This window comes from Mytilus edulis, chromosome 10 (assembly GCF_963676685.1).
Source record: "Mytilus edulis chromosome 10, xbMytEdul2.2, whole genome shotgun sequence".
Taxonomy (NCBI): domain Eukaryota; kingdom Metazoa; phylum Mollusca; class Bivalvia; order Mytilida; family Mytilidae; genus Mytilus; species Mytilus edulis.
Window position 1 is genome coordinate 32,053,699 of NC_092353.1, and position 16,671 is coordinate 32,070,369.

General features: G+C 32.2%; 1 protein-coding gene across 1 annotated transcript; it reads right to left on the reverse strand.

The window, feature by feature from the left end:
• Positions 1 to 8,221: 8,221 nt before the first annotated feature.
• Positions 8,222 to 16,123, reverse strand: LOC139490933 (phytanoyl-CoA hydroxylase-interacting protein-like). Its single transcript, XM_071278079.1, has 5 exons — positions 16,007 to 16,123; positions 12,551 to 12,851; positions 10,269 to 10,351; positions 9,387 to 9,675; positions 8,222 to 8,957 (listed from the first exon to the last, which is right to left on the reverse strand). Exons 1-5 carry the CDS (start codon positions 16,022 to 16,024, stop codon positions 8,281 to 8,283), a joined length of 1,368 nt encoding a protein of 455 aa, XP_071134180.1. The 5' UTR covers positions 16,025 to 16,123; the 3' UTR covers positions 8,222 to 8,280.
• Between the last annotated feature and the right edge of the window lie 548 nt (positions 16,124 to 16,671).

Genomic DNA, 16,671 nt, shown 5'->3' on the forward strand with positions numbered 1-16,671 from the left:
AAAGTCACAATATTAATAAATATAATTTGAGTCCTCCACCATGATAGATCCGCGTTTTACTTGCTCGGATACTAATATTAAAAACACATATTTTTGTATCTATTCTATATTTTCAAAACTACATATGTACAGTTATCCTACAAATCTACAACTCTCAGTTTATGGCTACACGTGCTGATCTTATCTATAGTCATGCATATTCATTAGCTATGTAGGCGTGTCAAAATCGTATCATACGCGATAATGACCAGCCAGTACACACTGTAATGATTTCATTTACCAGTATTAAAAAGATAAACATAACACTTGCCTTCCGTCACATTTTGTGTATTAGTCAATAATATGCTCTCAAATGATATATGAAATTACTACCTTTTTCACTATTATATACACATATTTTCAATTAAAGTGCACTGATATATGCCACATACTTTGTTTGTATATGTTTATATTCTATGTTTTTTCGTTATAAAACATAAAATATACTTTGTCACGAAAGTCTTATTGTAAAATCAAAACAATTGACGGATAGTTTCAGTAAATATTCCGTGATATGTCAAGTCCTTTGCAACTTGCTCCATTAAGTTCAAAGAAAAGACAAAAGTCGTTATATTTAATGCAGTGCATAATAATAAAAAAAAACTCGATTGAAATTTTGAGTCGATTTACCAGTTTTGGGAAGTCGATTTTTGTATCTGCATTGCATAAAATATTGGATGAGGTGAACGAGAAAGCTTCTAGTCTAATATTTTATGACGACATACAATTATCTGACTGTTGTCCCTCAGTTTCGGGTATTTGTACACGCCAGTCTAGAATGCAGTCGTTAAACTGGAGCGCTTGTATATTTTGTTGCAACAAAACATTTTAGAAAGATAAAAAATTACTCAAGTTTGAATCAGATGAGAGTATTTAAAATGTTTTATCCGTGTCAGATAAAGTTAAAGTTGAAATAGTTTCCCCGTCCATCTTTTAAACTTCATTCACTCTGTCATTTTGGTTGCATTACAAATTATTTGCTGAAAACGTAAAAAAAACAAAATCCAAACCCGTGGAAGCAGATATCTCAAAACACGATACTGCTTTTAGTAATTTTATTTTGGCTATTGACAACGATTTAATGGTCATTCCTCATGACACCGTTACTCGATAAATATAGATAATTTCTTCCGGCTGAATCTAATTTAAAATATTCTACATGTAAAATGCAGTCTAAACTAATTTATTTCTAATTTATTTCTATAGAAATTCAGTTGTCAAACAACTTCAACAAGTTCAAGGCAAATATAACATAATATTTAGTTGCAAAATAACTATTTAAGATGCCATATAAGCTTCTAGTCAATTGAAAACTGACCTCAAAATCTCAATGTCAACTGTAATAGACACAAATAACGGACGGATATTTCATTCCGCTGCAAGTTTACTTAGAAAAGACGTCGAAACTCTAAAGAAGACTACCCAACTTCGGATGAATTGTCTCTTCCTTCTCAATTAAGCCAATGCCTTCGTATTTATTGCGATTCATTCTATGGTTACTCAATGAAAATGTATGCAGTCAAGACTATATATTCTCAGGAAATGGCACCAGAGAAATTGTGGAAATGCTAAGCAATTGTTGAGGCAATCGTTTTTGTTTTACTCCTTTTCATTTAGGATTGGCTTTACAAATGTACCATGAGTTTGGTTCAAAACACCTTGTTGAAACATTGAATGTTTTGCCAACCATGAAATTGAGCGAATTCAAGATAGTGCGTACGTCTCGTATAATGTTTCCCCAGCATCTTTGCAGACAAGCATATGGATGTCATCACACCTTCCTAAACCCCCTTTTAGATCTCTTTTAAAATCTTGGATGAATTGATAGGGATGGTTTGAAGCTGGTATTTTTTTTTAGGAACAAATGTCTTCGGACTTCCTACAATACCTTGTCTGTACTTGTATAGAAAAACTCAAAATAACGTGTTTGCTTTGAGCAGAACCTTTCATGTGCAGACCTGTGGCCATGAGTGAAATGTGTAGAAATATTAAAACATGTTTTGTGACGGATCAAAATGAAGATGATGGAGATAACGGTTGATTTTGGTATTTTTGAGCTTGTTGCACTGGTACTCACGGTTCCAGTCCCGAGGTTAGGGGAGTGTTGGCGTGCCCTTGAAAAAGTTAAACCCCGCCAATATCTGTATGTGTCTGTTTGAAGTCACGAGACGGTAATGCAGTGTTTGTCGTTTGCTTCTATATACTATATTTGTTTCTTTCTTATTTATTTTGTACATTAATCAGGTCGTTAGATTTTTTGTTTGTTTTACATTATTCATTTCGGGATTTGAAGACTATGCAGTATGCATTTTACTCATTGTTGAAGCCCGTACGGGACCTATAATTGTTTTATGTCTTATTTGGTCTCATTTGGAGAGTTGTCTCATTTGCAATCATATCACTTCTTCTTTTTTTTTATATGGAATACTTTTGAAGTTTGGGGTACGTTGCAAGGGATAAAAGGGGGGATATAGTTACAAAACCTATAATGTAATAGATATTAACCAGAGTTAAATACACAACAAAAGATAATACTATGGTAGCAGTAATAATTGTGAAAAAAAACTAAAAGCAACGAGTAGTCTATCAAAAAAAAACTGAAGTATCCGCAAATTCAATTTGAGGTCATATTTGACTGTAGTGTTCTATGGCTTTGGTTTGATGACTTTAAAAAATAATTTTAAAGTATTGTCCTGCATGACACTTGAGTTTTACCTGAAATTGATATTTTTCATAAGGTTAAGGTGCTCTAAACATTTTATAGGTTGAAAAATTGATTTTTGAAGTTTTGTTTATAAAAGGTCGTTTTAGAATTTTTTTTGATAAAAAAATCTCAATGGGTTTATGTATAAAAACAAACATTACTTAAGCCAAAAAAGTATCATTTGTATATAGGTAGAGTTTAGAAAAAGAACAAAATGTCAAAATTGAAACCCTCCCAAACTTTCAAAGATTTTTACATATGACCTTTGACCTCAATTTAAAAAAAATCTGACCATATCAAGTCCTGACGACAGGCATATTATTATAGTACACGATTTCATCTTTCCAATGATATATTATGTAGGTGTGTGTTCGGTGGGGAGATTAAATTCCAAAAAATCTGCCTTCAGTCACCGCACTATTTTGTTCAATAGATGAAAACAACCCAGCATAGTTACAAAACTTACCTTTTCCATGAGATCATTAAGAGCGTTTATCGAACACACTCAGGTTTTTCCTAAAACAATACTCCTTTTTCAATATAGCACTTGATAATTTTATAGATTTCAGAAAATCACGTTATGCAAAGGTAATTTTATATCACGTTGGTTATTAGATAGCAATCTACTTAAGGAAAATTATTCTCTAATTTTTGTGATATTTTCACATTTCCTGACCGGTGTGAGAAAAATATTTCTCCTCACTAGTGAAAAATCTGTTCTCGGCAAATGATAGGTCGAAATTTAATTGTGACGTCTAAATGTTTTGTTTTCTTCTGAAGTTTCCTATTGTGACGTCATGAAAAATGCGACCTTGCCTGATGACGTCGCATATAAAGAACACAATTTTCTGAAAATCTCTGAAAAAGAATGATAAAAATCATCAGAGAAACAGATTCCGACACTATAACTCGTGGATTACGATATTTCTCCACTCTCGACAGTTAAATTTTAATTATTTAAAAAGCTCGGTAAGCCTCGCGCTTTAAATAATAAAATTGAACTTTCTCGAGTGGAGAAATATCGCTATACACTTGTTGCAGTGTAGGAATCTATATTTCATTTGTCATATATGTTGTTACTGTTCTCATCGAATTGCATTCACACAACTCTTATACACTACGTTCGTGTATGTTAACAGTATTGGAACCTTATAACAGAGTTGCGCTACTTACTCAACAAATGCGCCAACAAAGTTTATATGAGCAAATCGACACTGCATGGTTTTTAGGTCACTAGCACGAATGGCTGTCTGTTTTGACTTGTCTGGGTCTCAGTTCAGTAGGAGCATATATTAGCGGACTATGATTTTTAAACCCCAGAAGAGTATTGTGAACTGTTATTTTTACCGATTTTGACAGTTTGACTGAGTGTGGATTTGCAATTTGGTTGATTAATGTTATTCAGAAGACGATTGACCTGTCAACTCACCTGGTCGTTCTCATTTTTGAGTTAATACGATTCTTCCATGATTTGTTTGCCACCTTGATTTTTGGTGACTATGTTGAACGCATCTATCCCATCAAACATGAGATAAAGGATAGAACAGATACAATGAAGTCGGCCTCATTTCTTGAATTACATTTAGAAATTGACAATGAGTCGGTTGAAAACATAACTTTACGACAAACAGGATGATTTCAGCTTTCCAATTGTTAACTTTCCCATTCTAAGTAGCAACATTCTAGCAGCACCTGCATACGGGTTAAATATCTCCCAATTGATACAATATTCCCGTGCTTGCATTTCATATCATGATTTTCTTGATAGAGGGTTGATGCTCACAAGGAAGCTATTAAACCAAGAGTTCCAAATGACGAAGTTGAAACCATCCCTTCGTAAACATTACGGACGCCATCACGAGTTGGTTGACCGTTATGGAATAACCGTTTCTCAAATGATATCGGATATGTTCCTTACGTCGTAACTACAATCCTCTTCCCTTTCATGCATGTGACCTTCCGAATTAAACTATTTACCGAATTTGGGATTTGTTATAACATAAGCAACACGACGGGTGCCACATGTGGATCAGGATCTGCTTACCATTCCGGAGCACCTGAGATCACCCCGGATTTTTTGGTGGGGTTCGTGTTGCTTATTCTTTAGCTTTCTATGTTGTGTCATGTGTTCTATTGTTTGTCTGTTTGTCTTCTTTCATTTTTAGTCAGGCGTTGTCAGTTTATTTTCGATTTATTAGTTTGACTGTCCCTCTAGTATCTTTCGTCCCCCTTTTATGAACAATTCCTAGGAATTCAAAACATTTGTTATATCCTTTACTATAACTAAATGTTATTAAAAATAGAAAACGTATTTTAATATAATAAAAAAATTCAAAAAAATCTTGCAACGGAGAAACCAAACTTCGGAATCCATCAAAATTGAATTCAAATAAACAATATATCTAATAATGCCATTAACTTTTGTTCAATTTATATATGCTAGCAGGCGTCTATTTAAAAAATTGAATCGAACATATTACTATATCACTAATATACTAAGCATTACAGACTTTCCGAAACCGTTCAAGTAGACATCTATATGGCCAGTTCTAAAGTCTATAAATTGTAGTAAGGTTCGTATTTGTTTTTCTTCACATTCATACTAATCCAGTATATCAGGCACGGATATAGTAAAATCACAAAAATACTAAACTCTGAAGAAAATTCAAAACGGAAAGTCCTTAATCAAATGGCAAAATCAAAAGCTCAAACACATCAAACGAATGGATAACAACTGTCATATTCCTGACTTGTTTCGGGACTTGAAACATCTAACGATAGATCTTCAAACACTAATTCACCTCTACACTTAAATTTTGATACTTTGTCTTAAAAATGTTATGTATAAAACCATATTTATTTCATTTACTATCTACTGTCTTTGACAATATTGTAAGTTAGTGTTGTTGACTACTTAAAACTCTCCTTTGCCTGGGACGTTGTTGAAATCAATATGTTAGTTGGTATGAAAAATGTATGCTGTATAATAATTTAATTTTCTGTAAGAATATTTTGGTTTTATTTGTAAATGAGACAATAGTCCAACAACATTCAAGCCAAGAACACAGCATTTTATATTAGGTTGTGTTATGCAAAAGCAGAAACTATCAGAATGTCAAGTTTTTATGAATTGGTACTTTAAACATTTTAGCTATTTAGAAACTGTTTCAACAAGAAATCCAGAACATTATTTTCTAAGGTTTAAATAGATCAAGCTTCAATAATATAAAAAAAATTGACAATTGTTTATAACATAATTAAAGTATTGACTCAACTTGCAATAAATAAATTTTCAATAAGGTTTTTTTTTTTTTTTTTTTTTTTTTTAAAGATCAGCAATAAAATACAGTACAATACGTTCCATTTTTCAAAAGGCCCCTTTATGGTTAGTTTGGACATATTGTATGTGGGGCAGATTTTCAGAATGGAGGTAAAAATGGTGTGAAAAATATGGGTAAACATCATTAAAACAGAGCAGTTGCTTGGAAACATGCATAGGATTTCCAATACTTTTATACCGTTTCCACCTCTTTCAAACAAATCTGCAGAAACTCAATTGCGGTTGTATATCGGTATCACAATTGTAATGCAAGGTATCACAACATTAAGGGAAGGCTGGGATTGGATTCTGGGAGTAATTGCCCAAAACGTTCAGGAATTAGGGGCCAAAAACAAGCTTTTGTCTAGTTTCGAGACAATGACTTGAGGTCAAGTGTATGGATCTCTCTGAAATTGTACAGCAAGCTACCATACCACAAAGAAAAAGCTGGGATTGAGTTTGTGGGAAATAACTTAATGGAGGGTTAAAAAAAAAGGGTGGGGGAAATTGTTTTCATAATTTTTTCTTTATTTCTTTTTCTTAAAAGTTTCCATTTTTCCATTAATTTATATTTCTTATTTGTATATTAAAGCAAAAAAAAAAAAAACCGATATGGCAGGAGATACACACCATATATGATGTGAAAATAATTATATTGATAAAGTATTGTGCAATAGCAGGAAATCTTCAATTGCATAGTAATGCGCTATAGCACAGTATTGCTCATTAGCAAGAAATCTTCAATTGCACAGTATTGTGCAATAGCAAGAAATCTTCATTTTCACACAATTGTGCAATAGCACAATATTGCACCAAAGCAAGAAATCTTCAATTGCACAGTATTGCGCAATAGCAAGAAATCTTCAATTGAAAATTAATCAAATATTTCAACCAATTTCAAAGTCGGGAATGCGGGAGTTGTTTATCAAATAGTCCATTTCTATGTCTGTTGGCGTTTGTTGTGCTGTGTTTCTGTTGTTTTCTCTTATATTAGTACATGTTATAGTTAATGCGTATCCCTCGGTTTAGTTTTGTGACGCTGATTTGTTTTTTGCTTCATCTATTTATGAAAATTGAACAGCTGTATATTACTGTTTCCTTATTGATGATGCAAATGTTCGTGCATGGGCCTAAGCATTATTACGTATGCAGGAAAGCAACAATTTAATTACCAAAAAAAGAAAAGAAAATATTCCGAACAGTTCTTTGTTTTGTACACAAAGAACAAGCGAAATATAAAAGCGAGATTCAAAAAAAGGAAAACGGCGAAAGGACACACCAAAAAATTATATTACACAAAACACATTATAGAAAACTAAAAGCCGAGAAATACAAATCCTACAAAAACGATGGTAATCTTTGGTGCTCCAAAAAGGGCAATAAAATCCTGCAATTCTAGTGGTTCCCGTCGTGTTGCTGTTTTTTTTGTTTGAATATGAGAGTTGTTTTTAAAAGGTTTGCTTTACCACTCCTCAAGACAAGATATATGTACCTACGTTGGCCATTCTGTTTTATGAGAAAAACCAGGACCAATACTTTCAACTTGTCTTTTATTTAGAAAATGAGAACAAAACAGAACCTATTCTTTCAATTTGTCTTTTATTTAGGAAATGAGAATAGGTGTGTTGAGGACTGAAAAATCAAATGCTCTAATTCTATTGCAAGAGGAAAGAGTATAAGATTATGTGTACTGTAACAATTCCTTCTCGGTTGATTCGTTTTACATTTTGTATTGTCGGAGCATTTTATACTCGCAATGTTGTGTGAGTTTTGCTTATGATTGAAGGCCAAATGATGAACAATAATCGCAAACATCTTCGTTATTTAATCTATGGTGGATAGGTGTCTCATTAGGAATCATACGACTTCTCTTTACTTTATATGGCCAACTTTGACTGAAGAGAGATGAAACCATAGTTTTGTTAAATTTAGAATCACTAAAATACTAAATTCCGAGGATAATTCAAAACGAAAAGTTCACAATCAAATGGCAAAGTCAGATGATAAAACACATCAACCGAATGGACAACAAACTTTTATGTTCTCCATGAATATATGTATTGAAAGCTCCATGCTATGGAGACATACCAATTGAGTTTACAACAGAACATCGTTTAAATAATGGAAATAAATATAAATGCTTCGAATTTATAAACAAATGAGGAATACACATTTATTCCAAGTTCAATTCAATACATAATAAAAGAAAATTGTATGACTATTTTAAGTTGCATATGTTACAATCAGGGTTTTTAGGAGTACCAGAAGGCCTAGCAAACCCTTTCCCAATAGTTGGTGTTTCTATCATAAACCCATACTTCAACTCTAAAGCTCTTTTTACATTTATGGTTTCAGTATAAAACACTTCAACAGTGACATCCATATTTGCCATTACAGTGAATGCACCATTACATTCTACTCTCAAACACAAATATGGGTTATAAAAAATGTTTAATTCTTTCAAATGCTGTCGACAAAAACTGTTACAAGCTGATGTTTTTTGTACCAGAATGATTGTCACATGATGACGTTTATAATGACAGTAAAAGTCGGCAAAATACAAATTACACTGAGGATTGAACATTATCAAAGATTTGAGATACAATCTGATTGGTCCATAGTAAGAGCAGGGACTTGGGTTGTTCGTTGTGGTATCAATATATGAACTGAAAAATAAACCAGATAACCGTCCATTAACAACCGAACCCTGTTCTCCACCATTGCTTTTCAAATAGGGTAGCATTACTCCATTTAAATATTGCATTACTATACGAAAATACTCCACTGATTTATTCCTATAGAAGAACTGAATAGGTTGCATGTTAGGAATGCATTTCATTGTCCCAAAAGCTACAGCTTGATTATATAATCGATGTGTATCCATTTGGGACAAAACTGAAAATAAAAAAAATGTTTTGCTGAAATTCAATTACTAAAATAAAAGTTTGCTAAATGATCAAATTATAATTACTAGTATCAATAAATATATAATGTGAAATGGTACCCCAAAAAAATCATTTCGTTTGAAATAATGAACAGTTTTTAACAAAAATTTGTCTTTAAACGTTTATTCAATTTTTTTAGTAAGAAATTTAACCAGTTAGAGGAGACAGTCGATTATTAATGTTTGCTGTTTTTAATAACAAATACACACGATATTATTACCAAAAAAAGGCCGAACTTTTCTATTTTGTGTTTTTTATTAAACGAATTATTACAATTCATTGCTATTACTATTTCTCTTTTCTTGTTAAGTATTTTTCATCGTTTGTTGACGGTTGTTTTGGCTTGGCATTATTTCCAATACAACATAGTAATACGTACACGTTTTAAAACTAACCACATGGCTATGCGAAACAGTGGTGGTAACAAAGAAGCTTCCTTCTATTCGCTGCGGTCGACATGTACACATAACCTTACATGTAACTGATGATGCAGATGGCAACTCAAAAGGAAACGTCTTGTTTAAACATCGACCACTGATACTGTAACAGCAGAGCTGATTCTTTACTTTGACAAAGACGATAAAATACTTTTCATCTGTGAACATGATATTAACATCTAATCTGTAAAGCGACGGAGGTTGGCGATGAACAGATAATGGCAATGTACCCTGCAATCAACCAAAATATATTTAGATTGTCTTATAAACAAATTAGTAATTTATTTACGGGTTTTGCATGAACTAATGTATCAAATTATTATTTTCCACTTGACACCCAACTTTTATGTTTTACTGTATTTTATATTCTAGCTGATATCTGTCAATTTGTATTTTCATGTGTGAGTTTTTCACTTGAATCAGTTTCTTTTTGTTTATTTTCGTTCCAATAATAAAATTCTTCATAATAGCTTGATTTAGATTGTCCCACTTTACAAAATCTACCAGCTGTATTATTGGTAAATTGTTTTTGTCTAGAATACTCTGAAATTATAGCCACTAGGCCTTGAGCAAACAACAATGAACCAATCAGTCACATTCCCCCCTTTCATTATTTATATTAAGCACTTAATGAATGTGCATGTAAAATTCCTATAATAAAAGCTCAAACGAAAAAACCCAGTTAAGATCTAAACTTTCAGCAAGATATCAAGTTAACATTTTCTTAAATAACACATAACAAACCCCTGTATTTGGCCCTATGATTTTCATTAGGTTTTTTTCAAAACAGAATACTAGTTGAATGTCAATTAATAAATTATTACCTGAGTTGCTGTTGACGACAAAGGCAAGTGTATGTCTTCTTCAATTTCTGTCAAAAACATATTTGTTTGAATCTTCTCTGAACCTTTAAAACAAATCAATGAATAGGTTTTGAATCATAAAATATTTTTTGTTTATATTTTTTTTTATACTATATCGGAATATTAAATAAAACAATTACTGTCTTTTGGTGAGGTTGATATATGTGGTTTAACTGTTTTTTGAAAAACTATTATTCACATCGGCCGCAGCCCTCAGTGAAATGTCATTCGTCAATTAAGAGATATTAATGTTTACTGGTAAATAAGTATAAACAGTGAAGTATAAAAAAGTTTAAGCATCTTGGTTCAACTAAAGAGGATGCACTTTAAGGCTATGAAGGATATTTTGATGTTCTTGGCACGACACAATTAATAAATAACATTATTTATATTGAAAGCACTTTAGTTGTGTTTTTCTATATGAATGGGATTTTGAAAAAATAAGCATATTCACCTGCGGAATAAAGTATATTCAACGCGTAAAATATCGCATGTTTTTATGTGTATAATAATGTTTATCGGTTTACTGATAATACAGGTTTAATGAAAGTTAAAATTCCGCATTTATTTTCGAGTCCCCCCTTTTTTCTTTGCATTCTGAACTTTGATCGTGTCTGTCGCGTGACGTTACCGTATTGTGACGTCACTTCTAAATTTTCTAACGTTTGAACGGGAAGCTTGTTCAATCCCACCCACCTACTTCGACATTCTCCTATTTTGGATTATTTTTTCTGCTGTTGTTTTTTTTTAAATGTTTTTCAGGTATATGCTTAGTGAGATTAGGAAGACCGGTAACGGATCCAGCCGGAGACAATTGATTTTTGAACTTAATGGAGTATGGCAATTATCGTAGAGGATGAACTTTTTGACACTTTATAATAACACAATATTGCAGTGGTTTTGTCCAGTTATACTGTGAACTGTTATTGCGATTAAACGTTTTTCCGAATGCTTTTAAATTGAGGATGAAACATTCTTATATAAATACTTGATACAGATTTGAAACAGACAGTGCTAGTTTTTACACATCTTATAAAATGCTGATATCTTGATGGTAGACGTTTACTAACTAAGAAAGGAGAAAACTTTAATTTCTAGAATTCAACCTTAATAGCATATAGATATATGCGTTTCCAAAGACTAATTTCTTTTTAATGCATTTTGATATTTTTCATTGTTTGCTAGTATTATCTTTAATAAAACAGTTGTCGCAGTACTGGTGCAGTGACGGGATCTGGCAAGATGACAGGGGGTCATGATCCTATAATTCTACGTTAGACCATATGTTAAAATATTCTACTGTGATACCACAGGGAAGTTGTGTTTTTTTATAAACGGCTTTCTCTTGTTTACTAGAGCGACTGGTTCATCACTGTTACCAGTTTTGAATTTTATCCTCCGAGTACCGAGGAAGGAAGCGTTATTAGAATTATGGCCTAGCGTCAGTGCTCCTCGTTCACTCTAATTTTCCTTAGAGGAACTTTTGTTACTTCTGTTACCAGAAGAACACATACTTGCTTAAAAATGCGGGCGGTTTGTATCGTCTTGCCGGACCTCGTTAACTGTTTTTCCCCTGCGGCCGATTTGATTCCACGTAATATTTCTTGAATTATTTAGTATTAAGGAGTTACGGAATGATTGCCTATGAGACAACCCAACTGTAAAAACAACGTTGGAATTGAATAAGCATATAAAGGTACCCGTACAACCTTCAACAATGAGCAAAACCGTTACCATATGCGGCCTGTTTTATTCCACACAATATTTCTTGAATTTCTTTAATCTTTAATTAATTATGTTAAAATCGTTTGATATACAAATCGTAAATATTTGTCATTACATACATTTCTTTCTCACTTTACTATATCGGATTATTAAATAAAACAATTACTGTCTTTTGGTGAGGTAGATATATGTGGTTTAACTGTCTTTTGAAAAACTAATATTCACATCGACCACAGCCCTCAGTGAAATTAACTTTTCAAAAGTCAACAAAACCACACATTGACCTCTCCAAAAGACTGTTATTGTATAATATCAAAATCCTTACTCATTGTGTATAACCAAATTGCAATATATCTTTTTTGCACAAACTGAAAATGCATATGAATAGAAGAATATCTTTAAGAATAACCAATATCTACATTTAGACGCTATTAATTATGCGAAAGAATGTTGAAAAGATGTACTAGTAACTTGTTGTTCACACGAAAAGTAATACACGATGTTAAAAACAGACTTACACTCGATTTCTTTATTTCCATAACATACCACCTTGTCATATTGACCTGTACTTGAAATGATTGTCTTGAGTCCGTACACATACAAAATGAAGTTTGTCTTTGGGTTAAAACTGTTGTTCAATGAAATAGTAATGTCGCCGCAATGAGAATTTATAAAAATGTTCGTTGATGAAAGATCAGATTTATCCACCAATACGATAAACAATAAATCAAAAAGAAAACAGATAGGACAGCTTATTTTCAAATCAATTAAATGCTGATCCTTGTCTTTGAGCTTTACAGACCAACACCATGATGCAATCTAGAAAAAAAATAAATAAGCTGACTTATATAAGAGTAAAGTTACACTTCAAATTCAAAAAAAGAAATAGAATATGTTTGGCATTGTTGATTGGCTTTTTACAATAATAAACGTGTACCTGAACTTACTTTTCAAAATAAGCAGAAAGTAATTGCTATTAAATTATATGCATCCCGTTCTCTATTTCGCCGACATATTTCCCGTATGAAGTGATCATAACCACATGCAAGTCCTCCTGTCTTAACTTCAGCAACCTTAAGTTACACTCCTGAGGGAAAACCGTGATAAACAGAAAGATAGACAAATGTTTGTTAAAACTGTTAATTGAGCATAAAAGGAACGACTATACCAAATCCTTTATCAAATGCTCTGACATAGTTTAACTGTGAATAGAAACGCATGGGAAATATATTAAAGAATAAATTTAGCTCTTTCATCGCACTAATGTTGAACGTAAACTAAGGTTGTATGGTAAGTGTTTACGAAGGTCACTATCGGTAAACGTCGTCGCCAAAAAGCTAAAATCTAATTAGCAGGAAAATTTTCGATCAACATTCTCTGCATGATATATCTCTTGTCGTTTATATCCTTATATGTTATGGATTCGTAATAGAAGTTACAGAATCTGCATTGGACTGAGTTGGTATATGTACGTTGATTGGTTCAATGATGTCCTTTATATAATGATAAAAGTAAACTGTTGAATATAATTAGAAAAAAATAAGGACATGTGACGTTCACATCAGCTGGATGATCGTTCAACCCAAATCACTGGACACTAATGAAACGCAAATATCAAAATATCTGCGTAGAAAGTCTAACCATAACCAACAATTAATATTAAAAACGAGCAGTAAAATCCACCTTAACGTTAATTCAAACTATAAATGATATGAATTAGGTAATCAACATTAAAAAGGACAAGTACAAGGAAAAAGTCAAAGAAGCGCACTGAATTACATCTCACTGGAAATGTACATATATCTCCGAACCTGATAGAGATAAAATAAACATTACAGTGAGATTAAATGCACATGGGCACGCCCACGATGATCTCCAAAATTGAACCGTCCATATCATAGACACCAACAAGGGATGGTCAAGGGCCGGCATACTTGATCGGGAAATTTTTTGGATGGACAATTTCCCAAGAGGACTGTAATGAGAAAATATAGAATGAGTCCCTCATTTTCCAATCTATCACTCATTTTCCTACGTTCAATTGTTCAGGCTTCCGTTTAGGACTTTACTGTTTTAAGGAATTTATTCCTCCTATCAAAATCAATTTAAAAAACTTTACCAGCTGATTGACTCGTGTAATCATTTGACAGCTTACTGATGGGGGATATAAGTTATCCGAAATATTAATATTTGTTCATGAATTTACTTTTTTTGGTGATTTTGTTCCCTTTTAGACTTTGTTATTATAGGTTATATTCCGTAGAGTACCATCCATCGCCCCGTGTGATTTATCGTTGGCTATTATTCAGACATTTGATATCGTCACTACACATGTATGCACTCACGAAAACTGTATAATAAACTATTCATAGATAACAGGACTAAATATGGTTGTATTTTCAACCTAAGATTTTGTTTTGTTTACATGACTTGTCAGCTGATAATGCAGTAAAATATATGTCAATGAACAAAAGACCGTTCAGGAATATTGACTAATTGGTGTACAAAAGTTTGTCGGACTTTTACGTAAAAAAAAAATAATAATAATGATGTATTTAAATGATAAAATGATATAAACATACTTGTTTTAAAAAATCAAAACAAAATGGAGCTCTATTTGAAAAAAGCAAATAGCTACATAAAAGTTTGTCATAAACTGGCAGCATATACCGAAACTACAATTTGCAAACAAAGGTTGAATAATAAAACCTATTTTGGAATTTCAGGTTTTGACTAGTTATTTTATGTCTTGTTATGAATATGCGAAATATTTAAATGTTCAAAAGCCAGTTAGACCACAACTTAAATCACGTGTATAAGAACATCAACTCTTATATTATAGCTAATTACCTTAAGAGAAATTCAAAGCTGATACTAAATTATCACCGTGTATCATCGTACAGCGGATATAGAAACTAACCAAGTGGACGTGAGCGATTTTGATCTTACACGGTAACAAAAACTCTTTGTTTAGTTCACATAATATCAATGTGTACTTCAATCTAAACAGAATTGCTGTTTTAAGAAATGATTTGGTCGTAGGTTGATGATTAGAGATGTCTCATTATTTTCCCAAAACAAGAGGGATTACTAAAAGCATGTGCAAATACTTGTAAAAGAAGTTGGCCCTCGTCTCATCCGATATAATTCTATATTCATTGCAACTCTTTTCTGATAGGAGGTCAATGTGTGTGTGTAATAAGTATAGCTGTTTCAATAATTGGCATTGAAATCTTTCATACATATGTTATTATTCGATATTTTATCCCTAAAGAAGCGTTGTGTACGGTGTTTAGCAGACCACATTAATTCTTATGTACGGTGCATGGTTTAGTTGTTGTACACCGTACACAAAAACTTTATTTATATACTCGTTTATTACCAAAACAGTTTCAAGGAATGAGTAATCACAGGTAGGTTTATGATTGGTAACTATTACTGTTACCCTGTATTAGGTTTCTTTCAGATAAAACATGTAAATGTCTCAACAACTGTATCGAAATTGAAAGTGGGTGTTGACTTTCACAACTATTTGCGCATGAACAGGTTAATTGTTCTTATTTGAATATCAAAGTTGTTTTATGAATAGGAAAACATCGATGCAAAAATTATTTGGGAGCAGGAATTTCAAATGTTGAGAAATGTACATTGAATATTGATAAAGCAAAACAAAGATCTTCGTTACCTTGTACGGTCAAAAAAGATCATGCCCGCTTGGTTAGTATCTATATCCGGTGTACTGATGATACACGGTGATTATAGAACTGATTTAAATTAAGGATAGATGAATCAAAATGTTTTAAATCTTAGTAGCTATTTAAAGAAAAAAAACTATTTTTCTACTTTCAAGTACCATATTCTCAAAACACTATTTTCAAGAAAGCGTGTTTACTAGCTTGCATTTAACACGTGTTAAAATCAACACAAACACTAATAATTTCATTTATCATGTGACATGTAACGTTAGTACTTACTTCTATTGAAGCAGCCATTTTGTACAAAAAAATTTGTTGATAATATTTCTTTCAGTACAAATACAAAACGTATGTGATAACATTGAATTAAAGTCTTGAATCAATACAAGGTTTTAAATGTACGTCACGTTATTTTATAATGTAGAATCGGATATTGCATCATTCATATTATCATAAATACCATAAAAAAAGCAACAACTGATACATTTCGGAAGTAATATATAGCACACCGTAAACCTACTGATATGAAACGACAGGGAACTTACTAATATTGTCTATTTATGTTTATGTGTAAACGACATGTATATATATTTATAAAATTCATTCACAGTGAAACTATTTCTTATGATTTTTTTCAAAAGAATAGTATCTAAAACAAATAATACTGCTTCTTTTTTTTTTTTTACACAAACTGAACTAAATATGTTTGTTGTTGTTTTTAAATGTTGCTCGTTATCAACATTCTTCCCTTTTGTGAGATACATATACTTTCCGGTTGTATTTTTTTTTTATTTTGTCCTCCAGTATCTTGAGTACCCCCACTATAATGTAAGGCGAAAACCAGGACTCACTCAAATGACAAAACAAACACAAAAAAAAAAAACAGGTTTAAAATAAGGTGTCGGTACCTAAGTTCAGCCACGGACCCGCGATGTTGCGGATGG

What these genes read in the sequence shown, in the direction of transcription:
- LOC139490933 (XM_071278079.1), bottom strand. An exon ending in TGGAAATAAAGAAATCGAGT is followed by an intron (nt 10,352 to 12,550) that starts GTAAGTCTGTTT and finishes TTTGTTTTAAAG; the next exon opens with GTTCAGAGAAGATTCAAACA. An exon ending in TGTCGTCAACAGCAACTCAG is followed by an intron (nt 9,676 to 10,268) that starts GTAATAATTTAT and finishes GGTTGATTGCAG; the next exon opens with GGTACATTGCCATTATCTGT.